We start from the raw sequence: 24,496 nt of genomic DNA, 5'->3' as shown, positions 1-24,496 counted from the left end.
TATCTTATCATACTTATAATATTTATGTATCTCACTGACTGTGTTTATATACACAATAATCTTAGAATTGTCATTGATTATGAGAATAATATGAGAATAATTATTTTTATCAAAGTTATGTTTTGTCAAATAATCCATGAAATGGAAAAATTACTTTTTTGAGTTGTTGTTCTGCTAACAAGTTCAAAAAAGCCAGTTATCAAGGCACAATGTAAGCTAAAGCAGGTAAAGTGATGAAACCAATTTGGATATAAGCCTAATCACATTTCATCACCATTCATCACTTCATTTTTTATTGGCACCTCTTCAAATACTATGTAATCTGCTTTCGCCATTGAGCAATTCATACCTCCTTTTTTATCAAAGACACACCTCATGTATTGAGCTCTAACTGCCCTTTAATGATAATAATCGGACATACTGTGATTACTGGCTGAGTGAACCATGCCTCCCCCTGAATGTCGATCACTTCCCTCATGCCATACAGCTTCTCTGCTGCTGTATGTCTTCTGCTTCTCTGTAACTTTGGCAAAATGTATCCAGTACTGAGACTCAAGGCATGAAAGACAGATTTAGATGGTAGTAATGAAAAATAACAACCCAAGGGCTATGTCTACATGCACACCAGTACTTCAGTCTTGATGTAATTATGATAATGGAGACATGGGCCATGGGACCTTAATATAATTATGTTACTTTGATTAGGTCATACTTGAGACGTGGAGTCCTGCAGTCAGACAGCTAAGTACCATAATCCACATAAGCCTGTCCATCAGTATTTTCATAAGTGACATTGCTTATATCATCAGAATCACTTTATTTGCCAAATACAACAAATGTACAGGAATTTGTCTTAGTCATATTAGTGCAACTATGCATCAACTCACTCAGTGACACAACTATATACTGGCTCACATGGCACTATAGGGGAATAAGTACGTTTACATGCACACAACAGTCTAATTTTGCCCTACTTTGATTATGAGAATGTTTTGATTGTTTTTACAGGCATTACAGATTCCATATTGACTGAATACATTGTTGTGAGCCTCCTCCACTCTAGGCTACAAGCAAAGTCAATCCTTTGCCTCCGGTCATTAACTGCAGTCGGATGGTTTTTATGTTCCCATGCCACTTTCCCACAGCTTGTCCAGAGTTGAGACTCAAGGTAGGTAGACTAGGAGTAAACAAAGATATAGTATCTTTCAAAATGTTCAAGTCACGGTGCTTGGGCAAGTGTCAAAAAGCTAGTGACAACTCTGATTGACAGGGTTTCTCATATTAAGGTGTTCACATGTCCAAACAACCCTCTGTTAATCTAATGTCACAGTACTTCACGCCTTAATTGCAGTATTAGCATTCATTTGCAGTATTAATATTCTGATTACCTTGCTTTATTTCCTGAATCAAACTAAAATAATATGATTAAGATTTTTAAATGAGCTATATTTTAATCAAAGCATTGGTATTCATATAGATGTACTGTATTCTTTGGTGACACCCTGCAAACATAACAACTCTCTTTCAGAGTATTCATTGTTTTGTGGAATTAAGACAAACAGTCCTCTTAAGGTAGCATAATAAATCAACGTTTATTTCCACTTTTCACACATTAAACGTGCATATCAATAAAATTAAAGCTGAAATGTTCATATAAAGAATACCTCTACTGTAATACTGTTACAATATAATATGGCTCTACAGATTCTAGATTAAATAAAGAAAAAAACAGAACTTGCTGAGCAGCACAAGGAGACGCTGTCAGTTTAGGAAATAAACGTCTTCTCTTTCAGCACGTGGACCTGCTCATTGTTTGTGCAATGATAAGGACAAAACTTTTCTTTACAGTAATTGGAAAAGCGGCCCCTTTGCTCTCTGCTGTGCTTTTTAAAAGTCATGTTGTTGGTCATATTGTTTGAAAAATGCTCAAAGCTTCAGTGTGAAAGATAAGAAAAATGGTGTTCCTCTCGTATCGGTACACAGAAGTGCAGACTTGTTGTCGTAACCGCCCGTACTCGCAGAGAGATGAGATAAAGCCATGCCTTTCACCATTTTGTGCTGAAGACAGAAGAGTAGTGCACACACACACACTGCACACACACACACACACACACACACACACCCACACGCGCAGAAAACGTGAATGTGCTCAAAGAATTTTGTATTTCATAGCCCAATTTAAAACAGGATCTCTGGCCTAGAATGATTTCAGTTGTCGCACCTGGAATAAAAAGGCGTTTGAAACCCTGGAGAGCACCTGGGCTAGCCGCGTCCTACATGGTACCGATGACAGAGTAACTGACCTTGCGGGACGGGGCACCAGGCAGTGATAGACTTACTGTATATGTGCTTAGCTGTGATCCACATGTACAAGAACACATTAACAGCCATATCAAAATATTACGTACGGTACTTTAAAATAGATATTACCACAAAATTCTTAATCCAGTATACGTGCAAAAATAAACACACCTACTCTCTCACAAAACTCTCACACACTGTCACATGTTCATCTTTTACATGATATACAATGAATAACTGATGTATAGATTAGTAATAAATATCAACACACAAATATTTTTTTTTTACTGATCACTGTTGCCTTGGTAATACTATTCTTTTTGTATAAATGTCGGCTAAGTGTAATGTCGCACCATGCACATGTCAATTTCCATTTCACGACTCAAAATACAAGAAATCTTTATAAAGCCTGTCTGAATTGCCACTTCTTGTAATCAGAAAGACAAACGAGTTGAATTTCCTGGCTGACTATTTTCAAATAAGCCCACACAGAGAGGGGGGGGGGGGGGGGGGGGGGGGGGGGGGGGGGGCTAGATACTGGAGGTTTGGGATTGTGTGTTGTGTTAGCCAAGTGATAAGAGGTTGGATGTGGAAAAGGAACTCAGGGGGCGAAGATAGGGTAGAAAAAGAGTGTTCAGAGAGGAGTTTAACGGTCACCATGTCTCCCCCTTGGTTTAAGCCGATAGCAATGATTAGATAAAGGTCCAGTGGCACATATCACCTGGAAAGTGAGAAGAAGAAGAAGAAGTGAGAACTTCAATTCCAGTGGCTAAAACTATCCTTCGTAGCATAGTGAATGGTAGCAAAGTTCAAAAGTCCAAAGTTCCAAAGTCAATCAGATATTGTGCGGTATCAAGAGTAAATAATGATACAAATATTTAGAAACGCTCAGGAAAATAGACAAAAACAGAGAGAAAACGCGTTTAATTAATAGACTGTAAAAAGAAGGAGAGGAGCTGTCTCTTTCTCTCTCAGAAGCCAGGCACGTGGCAGTAGGCCTCCAGCGAGGCCAGCAGGATGTAGACGAACCAGAGGGAGAGGAAGAGGAACAGGGTGAGGAGCTTGGCAGTCCGTGGGCCCCCCAGCTCCCCGCCCGACACGCCGGGACGCCGGCGGTACAGCAGCACCAGCACGCACAGCACCGCCATGATGGTGAAGAGGGTGACGGAGAAGGCCAGCGAGCCCGGCTGCACGTGGAACGTCTTGCCCTTGGTCCTCCAGTAGACGGAGGCGATGGTCCAGGCGACGCCGATGCCCAGGAACACGTTCACGGCGTTGCTGCCCGTCACGTTCCCGATGGAGGCGTCGGCGTACTGGTCCTGGATGGCTGCCACTTTGCTCGCAAATGTATCTGTGATAATATAGAGAACAGTTATGAGGGAGGCACGAGGCAACACATGCGAAACTGAAATGTGACTCTTGATGTGAGAATATGCAAATCAGGTTTTCACAGGTGTCAGTCAAGTAAACCTTCTTCCATTTTGTGTCTCATGCCCCGCCCCTTTTGGTTTCACAAAACAGTTTTCTCAGGACTCAATAAGTGTTTTCAAATTCCCTCAATTTTTGTGGAAATGTTTTTTCCTCCCTTTAAAGGATTTGAACAAAATAAATAGGTAAAAAGGGATGTTTTTAATATTTGAAGATATGGTGCTAAAAATTTGCTTGTGGCAAGAGGCATTTTCAAAACTTGTTTTATATGTTTAAGACATTAAACCAGTGCAAATCCCACTGCCAGTCACTTTCTAAAACACAGACTGGTGACTTAACCACAACAAATGTAGAAAAAAAAAGTTTCAAAACCTCTCTGCCCACCAAAATTATTTTTATTGATAATGATCATAGCCATAATGGGATATCTACCAGCTGCACATTAGCCCTTAGAAAGATAAGGATACTGCAACTCCCTCAGAATTTATGGAGGGCAATTACCAACGAAACACTTCATCAGCCAAGCGGAAAGATTTAGCAGCCTACAGGACAGTGGTGGGTACAGGATCTCCTCACCATATGTGGCAAACTAGGCAGAGTGTGATCCTAAAATATCTAGGGTTCACTACACCGACACCTGTCAAAAGCTTATTGAGTATGGATTGAGAGTCACATTTGTGTTTCTCTATGGCAGAAAAACCTGTTCAGAAAATAGTGAAATAGGACTACAATTAGGCAACAGAAAATAACAAAGAAAATATTTTTTTCTTTTACAGCTATAAAGACAAGAACTGTGGAGAAAGGGGATCTGACGAGTAGGTATATTTGCCACTACTACAGAGGCAACTTCAGAGGTAGCACAGGGCAAAACACTGTGATTATAAAGAGAGCTGATGGAGCTGATAGACGGCCAGACACCCACCTGGAACAGAAGTGCCAAGGGCCACAAACACCACAGCGGTGACTGAGTCTTTGAGGCCAATCGTGCAGCCGAAATGCGAGGCTAAGTCACCGGTCACAGCTGTCAGAACGCCAATGAGGGAAATAGACACGAAGAAGCAGGCCCAGCCGTTCCAGTACTCGGTGGGCGGCACAAACGCGAAGAGGACCTTCCAGAAAACTGTCAGGAAGTGCATAATGTAATCAAAGCAGGATGGCAAACGTTCCTCCCCACTCTCCTCCTCGTCGTCATCGCCTGGCAAAGAAAGAGAAAAGGGGCATGAAGACGCACAAAGTACATACACATGCAACGCTATGCTTTTGAGGTTTCCTAAACCGCGTGACAGCTAAATCTGTAAGTATGGGACACATTTTTCTGTCACTTCTCTGGCTGTGACTCAGTGACAGGGATACAGGATGGGATGTAGTCATGTAGGCTTACTTTCAGTTTATATATATGTGCATGCAAACTTAAATGAGTTCAGCAAGAGAGAGAGAGAGAGAGAGAGAGAGAGAGAGAGAGGAGAGAAGAGAGAGAATATTCAGAAAATGACACATCCCTCTTTTGCAATGCAGCTTTTTGCCCAAACGCCCTGCGCTCTTGTGCAGATCTAAGAGGTTCAGAGAGGCAAATGAGTGGCTTTTGAAAGGGCAAGATAAAAAGAGGGTTCACCATACTGCTTACATCTACATAAATTCTTAAGATCCATTTAATTGTTCAGGCAGCAGTGGCCAATTAGTTTTTAGGGTCGGCCACATGAAGAATTCACCATGTCATGCATTTTTAATACAGTGACTAGCCTAAAAGGATGCAGTTCTCAAAATAAGCACAGCATTACCAAAAGATATAAAAACAGGCATTGTTTTAGGATTAAAGTTCACTTTCAAGCTCATGAGCAAACAGCATCGTTGCAGTGAAGCCAACCAGAGGATCCCCCCATTGTAATACTCAATAAAATGTCCAACATGGGGCTATTTTTGTTTTAATTCAGCAGTGTGAAACTGGAAGCATCGCATTTGTGAGGCAAAAAAAAAACATCCTGCAGAACTGTCAGGCTGGACAGAAGCAGCTGGTGGGCCGGATCTAGCCTGCAGGCTCATCTCCCACAGGTCTGGTGTAAGGGGGACGAACAGAGGAGTCACTTCAGGACTGTGGGACTCACCTGCACTGACAGTGACAGCACTGACAAACTGCTCTCTCCAGCTGCTGCTCCCCACCACCAGAGCCAGGTTGGTCTTCTTGATCAGCTTATCCACTGTGTTCTTCGGTTGCAAAGACAAAGAAAGCAAAATTAACACGACAATCAGCTGATGCTCATCTTTGAGTAGTAGTAAGCCAAATGAACAAACAGCTGAGAAGAAAATTAGACCTCTACGGAAAAGGATTAGGGCCACGTGAAAAATTTTGAGATTAATCTCAGAATTCTGAGTATAAAGTCAGAATTCTGAGTTCAAAGTCAGAATTCTGAATTCTGACTTTAAACTCACAATTCTGAGATCAAAGTCAGAACTCAAATACATTGTTTACATGGCCCTAATCCTCTTCTGTAGACCTCACTATACACTGGCCTCATTTTATTAAATGTCATCTTGCCCTGTGTGTTTGCATGCTGTTCCTACTGTACTGTCTTTAAAAGGGTGTAAGGATGTCTATCTGTTACAGTCTCTCCGAAACCTAGTGAGCCGCTGTGTATTCAAGAGCAAGTGACTCTTGTCAGAACGAATGAAACACTGACCTTCACCAGCCCCCGTTAGCTGGTAAGATGCTCCAAAATATGTTAAAGTCAGTGCGACAGGTGAAGGTGACACTGTCTGCTTGTTTTTGAGTTACCTTGAATTCATATGATTCCTCAATGACCACCTCCAGCTTGGTGTGCTCTCCCAGACAGGGGCAGCCCATCTTCGCCACGTCCTCCAGTCCCACCACTGTCTTGTTGTCGTTGGTATCTCCTGGGACAAAAACAAGCAGCCAATATTATTCTATATGGGAATACACACTAATATCCCTATATCAGCCAATATTATTCTCCATGGGCATATGAAGAGTTGAGTGTTGAGTTAAGCACATTATGGGTTCGTTTTGAAGTTAGGAGTCATCTTAAGACGTTTGCTTATAAAACAGTTCATTTCTGAGGACAGAATCATTTACGTTTTTCAAATATTGCCTGATGAAAATTTTTCCAGATTTATATATAGCATTTTGGAATGAAACCCTTCGTATACAAGTACTGATATAAATACAATATTGAACATACAGAATACCAAATTTGGTCCCAGTCATGTTATTTTCTTCTTTTGCAATGATGCCACAGTTTTAAGAATAATTCAAATGCACAGAAGACATTACAGTGCATTTTCCAAACAAAACTAAACTAAACTAAAAATTAATGTGCAATTTTATGTGGGGAGAAATACACTAACCATAAATAACAATTAATGTGCAGCAATAACAACTTGACACCGCAAGGATAAAAGCTGTCCATGCAATGCACCAAAGAGACAAATCCTTTCCATATTACACATTCAGAGTCTTTCCATTTAATGAGAGGAGATCAAAGTTATCAATCTCACCAACCTTGGAATTACCCTCGAGTTCAGAGGCCCTTTATATCACTGGATATAAACCGCTCTTTTAAAAGCAAGGAGCCAGCTCCATTCCAAGAATTTAAATAAAACATGAATGAGAGTGAATGCAAAGCAAACTCACTTGATACCATCGTGTCATGAGGAAGAGTCACACTGCTGCTGAAGTATGACAGTCGTACCATATGGCTGTGTAGTTCACTCACCGTGTTTCTGTCCCACCTCCAGCAGAATAGGCTCCTCCAACACAATGGTGAAAGTCTTGTTCTTCTCATACTCCTCATCGTCGATGACCTTCACATCCAGCAGCTTCCTACAGGCAGAAGGGTCAGAGCATCCGCAGTCAAGTGGACAGAAACAGACAGCGAGTGAAATGGAAAAGAAATAAAGATGGAAGCAAAGACAGGATGAGAGATGGTGGACGGTTTTATTGTTAGTTCCTGGAATTGATAATGTGTAAGTGTGTGTGTGCTTGAGTGTGTGTGTGTGTGTGTGTGTGTGTGTGCCTGCATATGTGACCACAATTTAAGGAGCTGAAAGCACATTTGCTGACTGTCTGGCTTGTACTGAGGTAAGAATAGCCGACAGTTTTCACTAGCCCTGTCAACATCAGTTAACCTGCAGCTGCTGTGGCATGGTGCGATGTAGTTAAGGTTACTTTCCCATCACAAAATGGGAACCAACACGCCAGGAGTGTTTTCCAGCTGCCTTGAATATTCTAATAAAAAATACTGTAGCCAAGTGGTGGTCTACCTACATGAATATGATCACATAATGAATCATGAAGCGAAGGTGTTAGATACAGTGAGAGGATGGCAGCTTTGCCTCTTCTAACTCAAGGTATCAGCAAAACAACAATAATCCTTTAGTAGCCTACAGGAAACCTGCACAACAATTAGTTTCTTAACACCCCACAAGAGGGCGAGCTCCGTCTACACCAAAAACTTCTACCAGAGAAATCAGATGAAATAGCTTCCATACCTCCCACTCACATCAAAACTATTCACATCAACATTATTTAGATAGGGTCAAATAAGTTGCCAAGTCACGGTAAATTGATTGAATTATATTGTTCTTGGTGTCAGTTAAGCCCCACCCATTTAGCACTCCAAACAGGTTAAACACAAACTCTAAGAATTATTGACAAATACAGTTTGTAATATTAATATTAGTACTGAAATATAAGACAAACGTGTGGCTGTGGCGTCTCATTGTGACCGACATGCTTGCCTCAGCCCTCTACATTCTCCTACACTGTCACATTGAGTCTTTCTCTCTCTCTCTCCATCTCCCTAATGATATGTGGGTGGCTGTCTATTTCTGTCTACACATATACTCACAGGATTGGACACACGCAGGCTGTGCTTTTGCAAGCAGAATAAAAGAAGTTTATTTTAAACATTACTGATACGTCATTGACTGTCTAATGCTAGAGAAAGTCATGCCAATAGGAGCAAGGAGAACTGCAATGTACGCTCCTTATAATAGAAGAGAACGGTAAAATAGTCTTTTGAGTTTATTTTTAAAAAGCCGACGTTTGCTTTTCATGTTGGAAACCTCAAGGAATTTATTTAGAAGCATCGTGGAAGGACCTGAAAATAAAATCATGATTCACCTTATTCCCACGGCAGCCATTTTGAACTTATGTCACCCTTGGGGTTTCAAACTACCCAGAAGAACAAGTAGAGCCCAGCTCTGTCCAACTGTACCAAGCATCTACTAAGATGCACATCATACAAACGCTGGGAATCGGACAAATATTGATCATGTCACAGATTCCCACTGAAAAACATACTAGAAATGAATGGATCTCAAGAAGCTGGAAGAATATAGGTTTACATATTTGGCCGACTCTAGCCACAGCTACTGGAATCTAGCTAGCTTGTAGCTAACTAGGTAGTAAGCTAACTTCCCTGCTAAATTCAAGCAGTCATTGTTGTTCCCGTGATTGCTAACTCATTAGTTAACTGTTACATCTTTCTGAAGTCCTCACTTTTGTGTTGAAGTAAAGCTAGTTTTATATATAGCTATGCCACCCTGGGTGTGACAGAAGTTCAAAATGGCCGCTGTGGGAATAAGGTCCATATAGCAACACCAAGTTCTGCACTCCCGAACCACATTCTGCAGGTTGGTACAGTATAACCCAACAGGCACAGTCATACTGCATCAAGACTGTAACTCATCAAAAGTATATTACATTCTGGGGTAAATTGGCCATCTCTGCTCCTGCGTAGGCTCTATCACTGGGATACATTTCTCTTTAAGGCCATGCTGGGTAACATTCACTGTTATTGCATCTATATCACACAAACGTGGAGGATTGTCTGAAGTCCCAAGATTAATTTTTGTTTATGATCCCTAAAGCTCCAACTGAAAGGCGCATAATCAGCTCCCTGTGAGGAACAGACTGCAGAGCAACTTAAGGAGCTTCACAGGCTCAAAACAGTTGTTAGGGTAAAAGAAGGTAAAACTATGGAAAGTGAAATTGCCAGTGCTTTGATTAAAATTATTTTTCTTTTCTCTCTCTTGCTTTCTCTCCCTCCCTCTCTCTCTCCCTGTTTTAATGCATGCTTTTGCCCTCTCTTTACCTTTTCTGTGACAAAATGTTTTTTGTCTGTAAATACATGTGCTGCCTGCCGCTGTCTTGGCTAGGTCCCCCTTGCAAAAGAGATCATTGATGTAAATTGGATTAACCTGTTTAAATTAAGGCTGAGTAAAAAGAAAAAATCAATATAGGTCCCTTGGGTGGCACGGTGCGGCTCAGTGGTTAGCACTGTCACCTTGCAGAAAGAAGGACCAGGATTTGATTCCCGGTCCCGGCCCTCTCTGTGTGCGGTCTCCATGTTCTCCCCGTCTTCGCGTGAGTTTCCTCCGGGTGTTCCAGTTTCCTCCCACAGTCCAAAGACATGGGATTGGATTGGACACTTAAATTGCTCATAGATATGAATGTAAGTGTGAGTGATTGTTTGTCTATCTGTGTTATCTGTGTGATGGACTGGCGACCTGTCCAGACTGTCTCGCTGCCTTCCTCCCAGTGCATGCTGGGAGGAAGGCTCCAGCCCCCCGCGTGACCCCGACAAGGATTAAGTGGGTATAGAAAATTAATGAATGAATACATTTCCCTAATCGCTGTAGCTATACATTATGTCTTTATGCCCACTTTCTCCAAGGAAAGTTTGGGCAGCTGAGAGGCATATTGATCAGGGGAACTGCCATTCAATTGAACGACCCCGGTTCAAGCTCCTGTCAGCAAGTATCCGCCCTGCTGAAGTGTCCTTGAGCAAAACACTGAACCCTACCAGCTGCTCTGTAGCTGAGCCTGACCTCTGCCCCGAAAACAGTTCCCCTGCTTGCATCATTATTATTATTAATATTATTATGGATGCAAAAGTGATTATATCTATCGCTGCTTTGAAAAAAAGACAATATATGGGTAAGCCATTGTTATTTTGATCTTGGTGACAGTAATAAGAAAAAAAAAAGCTATAGATGTTGATCAAAGCGCCACTATGAGGAAAGATTTCCCTCCCATAGTTTCTCTCCAGCGGTGAAATTAATTGTTTTGTCTCCTTTGTAATGTGTTATTAGGTTATTATGCATATTTATATGGAAACAACTATATTCGTCAGGATAACATATTAGATGTGAGGTCATGTCATCATCAATACAATATATTATTGTATTGATAACATATTAGATGTGAGGTCATGTCATCATCAATACAATATATTATTGTATTGATGATGACATGACCTCACATCTAATATGTTATCCTGACGAATATAGTATAGTATAATAGTAAAGGCTGCGTAATTAAACCTGAATGAGCACAGAAGGAGACAGGTGAGAGGAGGAGACAAGGAAGAGGAAGAAAGGAAAAGAGGAAGAGAAATGCAACGATATGAAGCAAAATAGGAACAAGAATCACCAGGAGATATGATGACTTATTGTAAGCATAAAATATGAGAATAAACAAAGAGGCCTTGCGACATTAGAAACAGGAAATCTCAAACCAGTGGTGCTTAAATGGAGCAAACCTTTTCTTCTGTCTTACTGACGGCGACTCTTTAGAGAAAGTACACAACTTCAGAGTGGTTTTACTTCCAAATGTGTTCCCCGAAAACCCTGACTCTGCTGTTATCTGCATCTGTCAGGATGGTCAGGTTGTTATTGATCTAGTCTGCATTAAGCGTGAGAAGTAAAGAATATCTAGGTATTGATCTCCCTCACAGAAGTGATCTCTTTCCCATCTCTTTCATCTTAGCTTATGTAACTGCTCCCGTTATCCACTTCAGCCTAAACTAGTGTGTAGTGCCACACACTTACAGCAGCTGACAAAAACATACAAGCAGAAAATACACAAGCATCAAAGGGTTTGTGCAGATCTTTCCCTAATCCATGAACACATAATGTAAAATGGTTCTCTATCTCAGGCTGTTTATTTTGGCTTAGAGGTTTGTGTCTGTAAATCCTAATCTATTTACTGCAGTGCAGAATTTAGACAGCAAATTTTCATTATACAGAACGCCTGGATTTTACCCCATTCCTCCTGGCTCCATGTCAAGTGCTTATAAAACTTGGCTTCCTCCTCTCTTGTTCCTCTGCATGCTGAAGCACTGACAGAAACGGGCAGATGTACACAGACACAAAGACACACAGAGGAACAGACAGTAACACACACACACACACGCACATGCACACGCACACACACACGCAGAGATGTCACAACAAGCCCCTCTGGTTGTGTTGTGACTGCCCAGGGAAACACCCAGGTAGGAAAAGCCAGCTCCACCATTTGAAAGAAGAACTTTGGCAGCCTGCTCAGCAGGAAGAAACACAGATATACAGAGCATCTGCAAGCTTGTGTGCTCAAAGACACACACACACACACACACACACACACACACACACACACACACACACACACATACACACACTCATGCGCACAAACAGAAATGCATAAATGAGGACGATGGCAAACACACAGAGATGACATTTGCATACATCCTGTTAATCTTTTAATAGGACTGATTGAGCAACACTCCAAACGAAACATCCTCATAAAATTTGAGTCAAACTAGAGAATCTGATTAGCCTAAAGTGGGATGAAATTTTGATCTGGTTGAAGGACCTGGGCTTCCCTTTTGAAAATCTCTTCAACTAGAGGATTTTAGCCTGACAGATCTATGCCAAAGGTTGATTGCATCAGACAACTCTGATCAATGCCTTTCATCCACACACCAAGATAGCGATGTGACACTTAAAGAGGAATGGCACCCATTTTCAATAGTAAAACATTTCTCTTTCTCTACCCTTCTGACGCCAGGTTCACGACTTAGACTTACTTCACTCCAAACTTCCACCGTCATTGCCTTGTACTGAAAAGGGGGCGTGCCAAATTAGCATCTAAGGTACATGAGCAGGCTCTGGAACCGAGTCAAACTTTTCCCCTATGATCACAGTACTCCCTGAAGGGTAGAGAAAGACATATTTCTCTATTAAAAATGGGTGGCATTCCCCTTTAAGTATGGCGTTCTTCGAATAGGAATCATGCAGCATAGGTTTTCTGGTGGCAAACTGTCCTGCTTTACTGGATCAGCTCTCCACACTGTTGAAGAAAGCATGACTCCAGACACCATAAAGTCTGCAGACACTTCTGCCATTGTGAGCTTGCTCCAGCCCGATGAACAGGGTCATGGTCCTGTAGTTGAGGAGTTTATTGAATGTTCAGCTTCTGTTCGAATGCGGACACATGCTGCCTGTCTGTAAATCCAACAGATCTACGGGAAGAACTAACAGCTGCAAATAGCCTCTTCAAATTCTGATATAATTTGTGATCCCATGCGCAATACACATGATGGTTTGCGATGTGGGTGGTGATAAAAATAATGTATAGTTGTGTTACGTACCTTATTCATATTGATGACGTTTTTTTTTTTTAGGATGGTTATTATTACGGTTATCAAACCACAACAGAAAAGGGAACAATTGCCACTCAGATGGTCTCATAATTTTGGAAATTTGCCAGCAACCTCCACCTAGTCTTCCCCAGCCTTGGTAATGCCCTCTGCTGTGTGGTACGGCAGTGTCAAGTCATTATTACAAAGATAATAGTTATACACTATTGTCTCAATAATTGCACCTGTATGTGCTGTGTTAACATGTTCAGAACGTTTGGGACTCCTTTTACCCCTCTTGACTCCCTTTAATCGCTTTGGCTGCTTGAGAAGCTCTTTTTTAGTTCTCATTTGGAGCGACATTTTGTTTGATGTGAGTTTAAAGTGAATGTAACACACACACACACACACACACACACAAACACACACACACACACACACACACACACAGACAAATACACAGCGCCAGGAAAACACAGATACATGTGCACAAAGATAGACAAGCAAACTGACTAACACAGAGACAAATATATTCACAAATTCTCACCTGCACTGCAAGGCAAAAAAAGACAAATAGGGATATCTGCATTCTCTTTTGACACAATGTATTCACCTGCCTTTCTCCCACTCAGCCGACCCACATAATACACCTACACACGAGCCCTGAAATCCTCCTCACAGAATATTCATCTGACACGCACAGACGCACACTTTTTCTCCAGCAATGATTTCCTTTCCTGTTTCTAATTGCATTTGTTTTGTCCTTTGTTCCGCTGTAAAGCATTTTTGTGATGAGCTTGATATGTTAAAGGCATTTTCTTTGTCAGGTAAAAATGACTGGCGTGGATAATTGCCAGTCTTTTGCTCATCGCAGACAAGCAGATAAAACAGACACTACAATACACTCACCATTATCAAAGTGTACTCATCATTCAGCCAATCCTTCCATGCAATGTTCAAGAGATAGCTGTAAAAACATCACACTTTCACTGTACTCTTTGCACTCTCTACCTTTCCCCCCTTGCTTTTGTATCTACCTCTCTGCTGGTGCATCCATGAATTGTTTTGTTGAAATTATCACACAAGCTACAACACATACACCTGTTTCAATAGCTGTTCAGCCTTCTCCCCATCTCTCTCCTCTTGCAGTCTCTTGTCTGATTTTTTTCCCTCTAGTCTGTCTTTCACATACCCTTTCTTTGTTTTCACTGGAGCTTTCGTTGCTCTGCATTACAATGAACTCCCATATAACCCTCATAGCAATCCCAATGTGCATGCATGTTAATCCTGAATTCATAGCTGCTGCTATATATATTTTTTTTTTTACAGCAGCCGCATTGTTTCATTATCTGCATCACAATTATATCCTCTTATCCTCCCTCTCTCATCCCTCTGAAAGATCTGAACTCTTCACAGCAAATCTATGGCTGCCTTTACACCAGGCATTAGCATGTATCCTAGGTGATCGGATTGTGATCGGATAGCGCAAAAACACATAAAATCCAGGTGTAAATGCACTCAACACGCATTGAAGATCCAATCATCTAAACTACCTCCGGAGGTGGACAGAGACGCATTTGACCATATTAGTAGTGTAAATGCAGTGCATCTTTAATCCACATATAGTGGCTATACGTTAACAGAAATAAAATCACGTGCACGGATCCAACCGCAAAGCACAAGCAAAACAAACTTGGACTAACATACTACCAAAAATGGATTGTCAGGGGAATAAGCAAGACAATGTAATTACTGTCTGTTTTAAAGGATGTAAATATGATGAGAGGAAGTGACATACATGACAATCTGATGAGGGAAAGAGAAATCCGCTCCCAATGTGGATGCATGAGATGCATTTTAACACCAGGTATAAACTAGCTAAAAGATATCTGGGCACAATCCAGATACGAGACGCATGTTAATGCCAGATGTAAACGGGGCCTATGACTCACAAAAGTAGTCCCATAAAGGTTAAGGCTGGTGTTTTTTAATACTTACTGTCAATACTTACTGTCAACAAATCCTATGAAAATAACAAAATCAGCAATGAATTTGTTTCGCTAACAAGTCTCGTCCATGTAGCCGATGCCCAATGCAGCCATGTCCCAGTAGCCATAGAACTCCATTGTATTAAAAAAATGATTAAAAACACGTCAAAGAGCCATGCCGTTGCTCTGGGCAACATATTTCATCATCGCGATGCAGCGGGCCAGCCGACTTTTTCCTCAAACAACTTAATAAGCCAACCGTAAACACGTTTTCGATCTCAGGAAAGTGGTTCCGTAGCACCGAAAATAGTCCCCGTCGTAATGAAGAATTTGTTCCCATTTGAATTTGATTTGGTAATAACTACAACAGTCTGACTTTTCATGGTAACAGTTAGCGATTTTTAAAATTAAAACTGTCTTTGTGAGCTGTATTTAAAGGACAAATATGTAATATATTTACTGTACTAAATCATAAAATGACCATGATATGTCATCAGAGATTAAGGAAACATGCTAAATTGAAATACTGGCTTCTCCGACAACAATGCTACAGCCAGTATGTTCTCCTTTGAAATTTCCGTTCCGGAGCGGAACGTCTGTTTGTGTTTTGGTCTGTGTGATCCCGCCCACTGCCCATTTCGACACCCCGGGTTGCCAGATATGAAACAAATTGGCACGCAAACACAACGTACTGCAGCCATGGAAGCAAGCAAACGAACTGGATCAAGTGAGATGGATTCTACCCGACCTAAAAAGCGTTGTCCTCTATCGAAAAAGCTCCATGACCAGAGCCGTGGTAAAATACGGGTAAATATTGGAGATGCATTTGAAAGATGGAGACTGTGAACATATCTTATCCAACATTTACTATTCTGATGCTACGAGCTGCAGCTAATGGAAAATGCTACCGCTAACAAACTTGACTAAACACAAATCAAGTAACATAATCGGAGTATGGAGTTGTATTAAATGTGGCGATTACGGCCGATCAAGCTGGCAGAAGGCAGGACACTGAACAGGACACAGGACGTCGGAACCAGACGGCAAATGCGGACTAAACGACGCGATTACAACCTGCACACACACTGGATATGAGGAACGCCATGGTCTGCTGACAAATGTAAGTCACTATGATAGTTTCATTCCCTTCTGTAGTCCCACTCTCTGTCGGCAGCCGGCTATGTACCGACAAAGTGAAGCTAATTTGCTAGGCTAGGTTACATACCGTAGCTTAGTAGCTGTACGGGAGCCTGACCGGAGTCTCCGGTCTGCCGTGTTGCAGGGGGCCGGGGAACGGGAACTTCAAGCCGAACGATCCGCAGGGCTCCCGGGAGCTCCGGGTGTCGCGCTCCCCTCCCTCTCCCTCTTAGTTCTTTTAGTCTCGTCTGTTATAGGTTTCTTGTTTTGTTTTGGTGCAGAAGTTCCAGCAGTCAGAGTCCTGTCTTCCATGTTACCACTATCTACCATACTGATTAGCTTCACGCTCTTCAATCTATGAAAATGGAAACTGCGTCTGTTTTCTTTCTGTTTTCACCTGGCAACCCGCGTGAGCTTCGAGTCTGGGGATGAGGGGGCGGGGGGAGACAACTCTCTCCAATATTTTGAATTTGGACTGCAGTACCCATTTTAACCGCTGGGTGTCATTGTTACATATAGGTCCTTTAAAGGTTTTTAGCTTACAATTGGAGCCAATGTCTTCCGGTTTGAAGGCTAAAAACGGTACGTGGGAAGTCGGGAAGTAATGGGAGTAGAGCAAACGCGTTGTTGATTTTGTTATTTTCACAAGATTTGTTGACGATAAGACATGTATTTAAAAACATCAGCCGTATCCTTTAACCCATAACCAGAATAACCAGTTTAATCTAGGAAGACTGTTTAACAAACTAATGTGTGGTCTGTAATGCTTGGTCGAGGCAGTGATGAGTGACAACAAGACATTCACATCAAAGGGGGAGACCAAACTGAACTGTCACTCACATGGTCTCGTCGTTCTGGAACTCCAGCTTGCCCGCCACTTCCTCGTAGTCCTCCCCGGCCTTGGCGGTGCCCTCTACTGTGTGGTACGGCACCGCCACCTTCCCCCTCGCCCCGGACGTCCGGTGAACCTTCACCTGCATGTTGCCGATGCTCTCGCTGACCCGCATGGAATTATTCTCAAATGTGAAAATGCCAGCATGGTCGTCATCGTAGATGGTAACCGTGGCGGTGTGAGCGTTGCCCAGAGCTGCCTTAGGGGGGATGTGGGACGAGATGCCACTGCCCACCATGCTGTTGCTGGAGGTGATAGAGCTGGGCTCCAGGACGGAAACCTCAGCACGGTGCGCGATGCGAGGGTTGCTAAGGTGTACGTAGAAGTGCTCGTCCTCTTCGAAAATGTCGTCATCGATAACGCCAACAGTGAACTCTTTGACCGTCTCGCCGGGCTTGAAGACCAGTGTGCCTTCAGCAAACTCATAGTCTGAGCCAGCGTTGGCGGTCCCATCCTCGGTTCGGTAGTCCACCTGCGTGGCACCAGGGAAGAAGTAAACTTGAAGTATTATATAAGGTACTACACTATTAAATAATTTATCAAATGGAGTTATAATGAGATGCTGAATTATTAACATTTCTGTATGCCTAAAACAGTTAAAGTAGGCGTGGAGTTGATTTTAAATTGACCTTGAGCTGCATTTACAATATTTCTGAAATCACTTACCTTCACAGTGCAGCCACTTTCTCCTCCATGGCGCCCGACTGACAGCTTAAGTGAGCCGCAGTTCTCAAAGCACTGGTAGTGATGAGGTTCAAACTGCAGGTAGATGGTATGGGGATCCTCCTCCTGGCCACTGGCCTCGTGACAGCTCACCACCTTCCTGGCCTGGTCGGCGGCATGCTTCTTCAAGATGTTCCCAGCTCCAATCATCATGCGCGTGGCTTGGATACGATAGAAGGCCCGGCTCTTCTGTTGCTGGACCAGCACCTGGTAGTTGGCCATCTCGATCAGCTGCTCCATGTCCTTCTCCGGGTGCCTCTGTTTTAATTCTTTCAGTGTGCGAGCCATCTCCCGTCGAGCCTCTTCCTCTTGGTCTTGACCCGGACTGATGCCTCCACCTTCCTCTACCCCCTCCAACATCCCATCCAGAGCCTCTTTGGGGTGAGTGTGGGAGTTGACACCCTGACCGTCCATCTCCAGATCCATTTTGGTGAACATGGCATCTCCCTCCGTCTCGATGATAATACCACGGTTCTTGTCGGCACGATAACGCTTATGGACGTACTTGTAGAAGAGCAGGCGTCGGTCTGCAATCCAGGCTTGTAACACACAGAGGGGGAAGAAGAGGAAGGTGAGGACGGCCTCCCACACCTCCACCTCTCCAGGGGAGATCACAGACAGGATGAGATACAGCCAGATGTAGGCAAAAATGCTCCAGGCAGCAGTGACAAAGAACACCCGCAGGTGCTTTATCTTGCGGGTTTCATTTTCTGGCACTACGTACACACAGATGGCGATGATGATGAACATGTTGAATGCAGCGCTGCCCACAATGGTGCTGGGACCCAGAGACCCAGCCTCAAACTTATGGCCAACCACTTCAATGACGGAAAGCAGGATCTCCGGAGCGGACGAGCCCAGAGCCATCAAAGTGAGGTTGGACACCGTCTCGTTCCAGATGCGCACGGTGGTTGTGGTCGTCTCTCCGTTGGGCTTCTTGATGGTGATTTCCTTCTCCTGAGAGGTGATGACCTCGATAGAAGACATGAAGCGGTCCGCGATAATGGACATACCCAGGAACATGTATATGAGAGCTGCAAAGTAAACGATGGCGCGTGCCACCTTATCGCCCACCGAGGGGTTTTGGGGGTTCCACATGGGCAGCACCACTCCCTCAGAGCAGCTGTCCTCGCCTGAGCAGTTGCCTGGCGCGCTGCCGGCTGCATGGCTGGAGCTGGCCAGGGAGAAGTGGGTGAGGCCCGGCAGCAGGAGCAGCAGCACGGAGGTGAACAGGCCGGGGGTGAAAGGTGGAGTGCAGCTCAGAATACGCTTGTGCATTAACATGGCGGCGTGGCGATGCTAGGAGTCAAGTCTTCTGAGGCCTGAGTCAAATCCACTTCACGTCCAAATCTTCATACAAACTTCTGAAAGGCAGAAGAAAAAGAGTTGTATGGAGGATGAGGTAGTCATATTCGTTATCAGTGGGAGGATGTTATTCAGATGTTTTTGTTTTTGTATTGTATGAGTTATTTTCTTGAAATAACCTGTATTATCAAACCTTTGGCATGACAAAAGTGTCCACAGTTATGCTCTTCTGTATGCAAATTGTGTGGGATCCAGCAGTTCAGTTGGGCTGGAGAGTTTTGAAAGCCAGAAATTTCAGCACCTGGTGAAGTAATCGTTGAGTCATTGGTATTGATCAACAACTCTATCAAACCCACACAGATCTATTATGGTCATTTTGTACAATGGGGATTTTTACGTACTTATTGCACATTTAACAGAAAAAACAGAAATTAAAAATAGAAATGAAAATTGCATGAGTACAAAGAAAAAAGAACCTAGTCCTACTACTTTTGTCTTTATAGCCCAGACCTGTGGATAAAGACTTCTACCACCGCAATCTACTATAATATTTAAAAGGGGAAAAAATCCCAATTTCTCATGGCAGTACATCATTCCTTTCAACTCTGGTCTTAAAATTTCATTTAACATTTAATTTTGAGATAACTATGCCATTTTGACTTTGTCTGGTACCAGGTTTATAGCTTATAGTGTTACTCTTGGCAGCACCATTCAGATGGCCACCTCAACACCGCAAGTGAAAAACAATTCAGAGAGCACAGCCGCAATGCTATCCAGAGGACTAACGTCTGCATCAGTGTGAAGGGAGAGAGAGAGAGAGAGAGAGAGAGAGAGAGAGAGAGAGAGGGAGGGAGGGAGAGACAGCTAAAATATCTGGGACTGTAATTTAGTGCATCCTAATGAAAATTTTAAGACCAATTCAAAAATAGGTTGCCTACCTAGGGCAGAAAAGATTTGACAGTGCTTAGTGTACATGCTCTCATTGACATGCAGCAGAGAAAAGCAGCAATCTCCACTCTGACCTGTATAACGGCTCCAGAGAGGGGTGTGAGTGAGGGGCGCGGCTTTCCATGAAGGCTATATTTAAGGGTGAAGCAGCGCAGCAAAGCACAGACGGAGAAATTAAGTTGTGCCTTTCTTTAACTTGCAAATAAATTACCTACAAATCAACAGCATTTCTTAGCTTAACAAATTCTCCTGTCTGCTGAACAGATTCAGTAAAGCATCAATCGGCAAACCTTCATCTAACTATGGTGTCTGATACCCAGAACAGGACCATGGACAGCTACTGCTGGAACAAGCAGGCACAATGAAACTGAAACATGGCCCTGGGTCTGGAAGTAAATTCATTTTCTCCATAGACATTTCAGAAAATCCTGATAATCCAACTGGCTACTAGATGAATCATGATCTTACTGTATATACCAATAGATTCATAAAAAAATAAACATGAAAAATGAAAACAAACATAAGAATACAAGACTGTGTAAACAATATTTTTAAAAGGGAATGAACAACTCGTCCCATACAGCACTGTGAGTGACGTTATCGATTCCCTCTTCAACAGTGATACCAAATAATAATATAATATCAAAATAAAATGATGATTACTGATTTGTAATGATTTTGACTGCTGTGCAGACTCTTCTCCTCATCCATAAAAACAGAAATCATGTCTGACAGTAAAACCATGGTGGAACGGTGCCAATCACCTTTACAGGTTGCTAGCCGACTAACGTTACTTCACTCTGGTCTGGCTACCATCCATGTGCAACTTTGGAGTGGGTGACGTTTCTATGGTAACAGCAAGCTCTCCAATTGGTGGGAACTTGCCAAAGCTTGTGGGTAGTGTAGTATTTCACATGGAACTCAGGAATAAAACAGGATTTTTTGACATCAAATGCACCTCAGATTTACTGATGGTTTCTATAGGAACATACACTGTGTAGTTGTTTTACAGTCTGGTGGCTCATGGTAAATCCATCTTATACTGTTAAAAGGTATGGCTAATAAATAAATTCCCTGTGGGAAAAATGAGTGAGATATTCAGTCAAAAAAAAAGTTTTAAAAATTCCTGTTGACATAAACAATAGACATTTGATGTTAGCCTATGTTTTCCTAGTCTTCTTTCAAATTGCACTTTTCTTGTTTTGTAATGAGATGGACATTTAAATGTGACGATCTAAACCTACTGCAGTAAAAACTAGCTCAGCAATTAGTGATGAATAAGAACTGTAGCCTATTAAAGAGATAGCATAATATTTTGACATCTGTGTGTGTTATTTTTCTTCAGTAGACACTTGCGACAATATGGAAGAAAAGTTTCTACATTTTGTCTTTCGGTGATGCAAAAGACGCCATATTAGCATTGCTAGCATTCCTCATTGAAATCATTGGCTACTAGCAAGCCAGAGGTTCCCATTTGTTTCAAAGAAGAATGCAGGACATTTTGCACAACTACCGATGCCAAAACTTTTTCAGCACACGTTGACAATTTGTAAAATGCAAATGCTGAAAAGACACTCAAAGGACCATTAATCATTCATGATGAGGAAGTAACCTACTGAAGACCAAAATACCAAAATTGTTTATGCATTCAATGAAGTTTCTGAAGATGTAGCTACACTGGAGATATTTGACATATTCAAGGCTGCTAAGATACAGATGATACAGATGTGTATTGTGTGTGTGTGTGTGTGTGTGTGTGTGTGTGTGTCCAACACAAAGCTTTTCAGTATTCTGAAAAGTATGCCTTGAACTACAACCAAATAAAACTCTTCTACATCAATGCAGTGCCAAGCTTAAGACACGATTATATAAAGATGAGCAGCTCTTTTTGTTTGTTAATCATCTCAAGTCTCCATATCCCTCTCATCCTTTGCTCACTATCAGTTATTGACAATAACTGCAAGATGCAACATGCAAAATTGTGCTTTTCCAGTTCGTACAGTTCCTCATTTAATTCCAAAATAATCTAAATCAATTGGAAAAACAACTGACCTGATATAAATGAGAATGATTTCATCCTCAAAAGTATTACTGTGTGGTAAGTAAAGGTCTCAGGCTGGCCAGTTACTAGTTGTACACAATGAGTCATACTTTGATACCAGCACTCATTTTGAGAGAGAAGGTGTGGGTTTTTTCAAATGGTGGATATCTCATTTTGTAATGAAACTCTTCATAAATGCCATTTCTACTATCTTGGGGATGAAAACTCAAAACAAAATCAAAAATGGAAAGAAAATTGAGCAAGCACAACATGTAACAACAATGAAACAAAAATGTAAATAGAGTATTTCAGAATAGTTTGTAAATGGATATTTCAGAGGCAAACATTCATTTGGAAAACACTATAATCAATATAATCTATGCAAAGATGACATAAAGCAGATGCTGTTGCTGTATGCAGAGTGACTGAGCTCAGCATGATGGACTATGCAGAAAAACTTCAACTGGCAAATAACAAGATGGCCATGTTAAAATTAAATATTATTCCCCATTTTCAACATTATAAGAAACTGCAATACTCACCTGGGTGCAGCTGTCAGTGAGTCAGCTCAGTGGGGAAGTTGTGGCGTTAGGAGGTGAACTTGTCTTTCATATTGGTCTGAGGAAAAACAGACCAGAAAAGACTGTAAAGTGTTTCATAATCACCATGAAAACTAACTGGAATGGATTCCACATTAAGGAACAAAAAAAACACAACAACTAAAAAACTAATAGGCCAGCAATTGGAATACGTATCCAAATAAATATTACTGGTCTAGGCTGGAGACACGCCTCCAAAACATTTTGTTACTGGAAAATGAAAAAGACACAGTTGATTTCTGAGACAAGTTCGAAATTACAGATGCAAGAAAAAGCCGTTCATCCCAAACAGTGGGCTGCTCTGCTGTGCATAAGGGACAAAGTAGACTGATGCCCCATCCATTTGGTGCGCACAGTAGTCCCACAAATACTCACATAAAGCCCTATCTGAGCTGGACCCTGTTCCTCCACCGTCCCTACCCTGCACAACCAGCTAAACAGCGGACGGCACCCCTGTGTGCCATTCACACAGCAGGCTGATATAATGGTGTTGGCTTGTTGCGCTGGTGTCTTGGAGATGACGCGTAGCTTTCCATGGTGCCTCTTCGCGATTTTTTCTGACAGGTAGCCTACCTCAGCAAACTTAACACTGCCGGGATTAGTTCTTCTGATTAAATCCCCCTTGTTCCACCGCGGTGACACCTCCCGTGCAGCTAAATATATTTTTTTCAAAAATCAAAATGCGTTTTCAGCTTTATCCTCTCCAGGCTACGTGCGATTGTTGATGCGTAAAATAATAAATTAAATTATTGACTCTGTCCTCAATCGTCCCGCTTGTATCAGTCATAAATTCCCCCAAAACAGTCAATTTCTAATAGGCTGTAAGGGTGTTTTTTATCCGAAAAAAATTACTGATTGGAAAAAAAAGAAATCCTTTTTTTCTCAGAGCTGGATAACGCAAAGAACCAAACAGGACTGCACATGAGAGTAGGCGTGAATGGATGGTGAAAGATTGAGAGGACGCAAACCATACAGTATACACGGATCAGGACAAGATGGATATCAAGCAGAGGGATGGTGGTAGACAAGAAAGAGGAGTCTGGTGTTATGCAAATGGAAGCCTTGTCTTACTCTTGCGGTGGGCAGCTTTGGCACAAGAAACGATGAGCGAGAAGGAAAAGCAGTAACACTGCAGAAACAGGGGAGGAGACGTTCATAAACAGCTCTACACGCACGGCTGGTCCTACTGACTGCGCATCAAGAGTCCAGGATAAATGACTATTTCACCCCAAAAATCCTGACAGTGTGCATAATATTGTTGTCACTCATGATCCAGCGCGGAGTTGCTTGCTGTAGCCCAAAGGCCACAGATGTGAAATTCGTTGAAACACATAAAATCATACAGATGTTACCTATAGGTCTGTTTTGTGGGTTGGTGGTTTGATTTTGTAGCAGTCTGCCTGGCTATAGGCAGGGATGTAGTGGAGGGTAAACCCACCTAAACTCTGTTTTTAGCCTGGCATAAATCTTTATGAGGCAAATTCATAGTTCACATTATAATAAGTGGTAGCAAACTTATATAAGTCACAGGAGGATAGGGTCTTTTAATTGAAAAAGCATTAAGTCTTGCTTTTCTGAAAATATAATTGATTTTTGCTTTTATTGATGGCTGTTAATAACTAACTGAAGGCCATAGTTTACCCACCTGTTTATTTACCTTAGTAAATCACTGACATCCTGTAGGGGAAATGATGACCATGGTACAGTTTGAAGAG

General features: G+C 42.1%; 1 protein-coding gene across 5 annotated transcripts; it reads right to left on the bottom strand.

Annotated features, from left to right (window-relative positions):
- Window positions 1-3,272: 3,272 nt before the first annotated feature.
- Window positions 3,273-19,172, bottom strand: LOC139913114 (sodium/calcium exchanger 1-like). Of its 5 annotated transcripts, XM_071901062.1 has the most exons (8): window positions 17,832-19,025; window positions 17,114-17,637; window positions 7,474-7,564; window positions 7,283-7,295; window positions 6,500-6,615; window positions 5,832-5,931; window positions 4,652-4,924; window positions 3,273-3,652 (listed from the first exon to the last, which is right to left on the bottom strand). In XM_071901062.1, exons 1-8 carry the CDS (start codon window positions 18,984-18,986, stop codon window positions 3,273-3,275), a joined length of 2,652 nt encoding a protein of 883 aa, XP_071757163.1. In that variant the 5' UTR covers window positions 18,987-19,025. The 5 variants fall into 5 exon arrangements, with proteins under 5 accessions (XP_071757163.1, XP_071757160.1, XP_071757161.1 ...); XM_071901059.1 differs by lacking the exon at window positions 7,283-7,295 and having other exon boundaries at window positions 6,500-6,618; window positions 7,458-7,564; window positions 17,832-19,172; XM_071901060.1 differs by lacking the exon at window positions 7,283-7,295 and having other exon boundaries at window positions 5,820-5,931; window positions 7,458-7,564.
- Between the last annotated feature and the right edge of the window lie 5,324 nt (window positions 19,173-24,496).

The sequence above is a fragment of the Centroberyx gerrardi genome, chromosome 11, assembly GCF_048128805.1.
Source record: "Centroberyx gerrardi isolate f3 chromosome 11, fCenGer3.hap1.cur.20231027, whole genome shotgun sequence".
In the NCBI taxonomy this organism is placed as follows: Eukaryota; Metazoa; Chordata; class Actinopteri; order Beryciformes; family Berycidae; genus Centroberyx; species Centroberyx gerrardi.
Note: the sequence above shows the minus strand (reverse complement) of the source record. Positions and strands in the feature narration are given on the sequence as shown.

Excerpts from the sequence above, each read along its gene's own strand:
- LOC139913114 (XM_071901059.1), bottom strand. The coding sequence starts at position 19,172 with ATGTTAATGCACAAGCGTATTCTGAGCTGCACTCCACCTTTCACCCCC. Across the intron at positions 7,565-17,113 it reads TTCCAGAACGACGAGACCAT|GAAGCTGCTGGATGTGAAGG; the intron begins GTGAGTGACAGT and ends TTCTGCCTGTAG. Across the intron at positions 4,925-5,831 it reads TGCTGTCACTGTCAGTGCAG|GCGATGACGACGAGGAGGAG; the intron begins GTGAGTCCCACA and ends TTTCTTTGCCAG.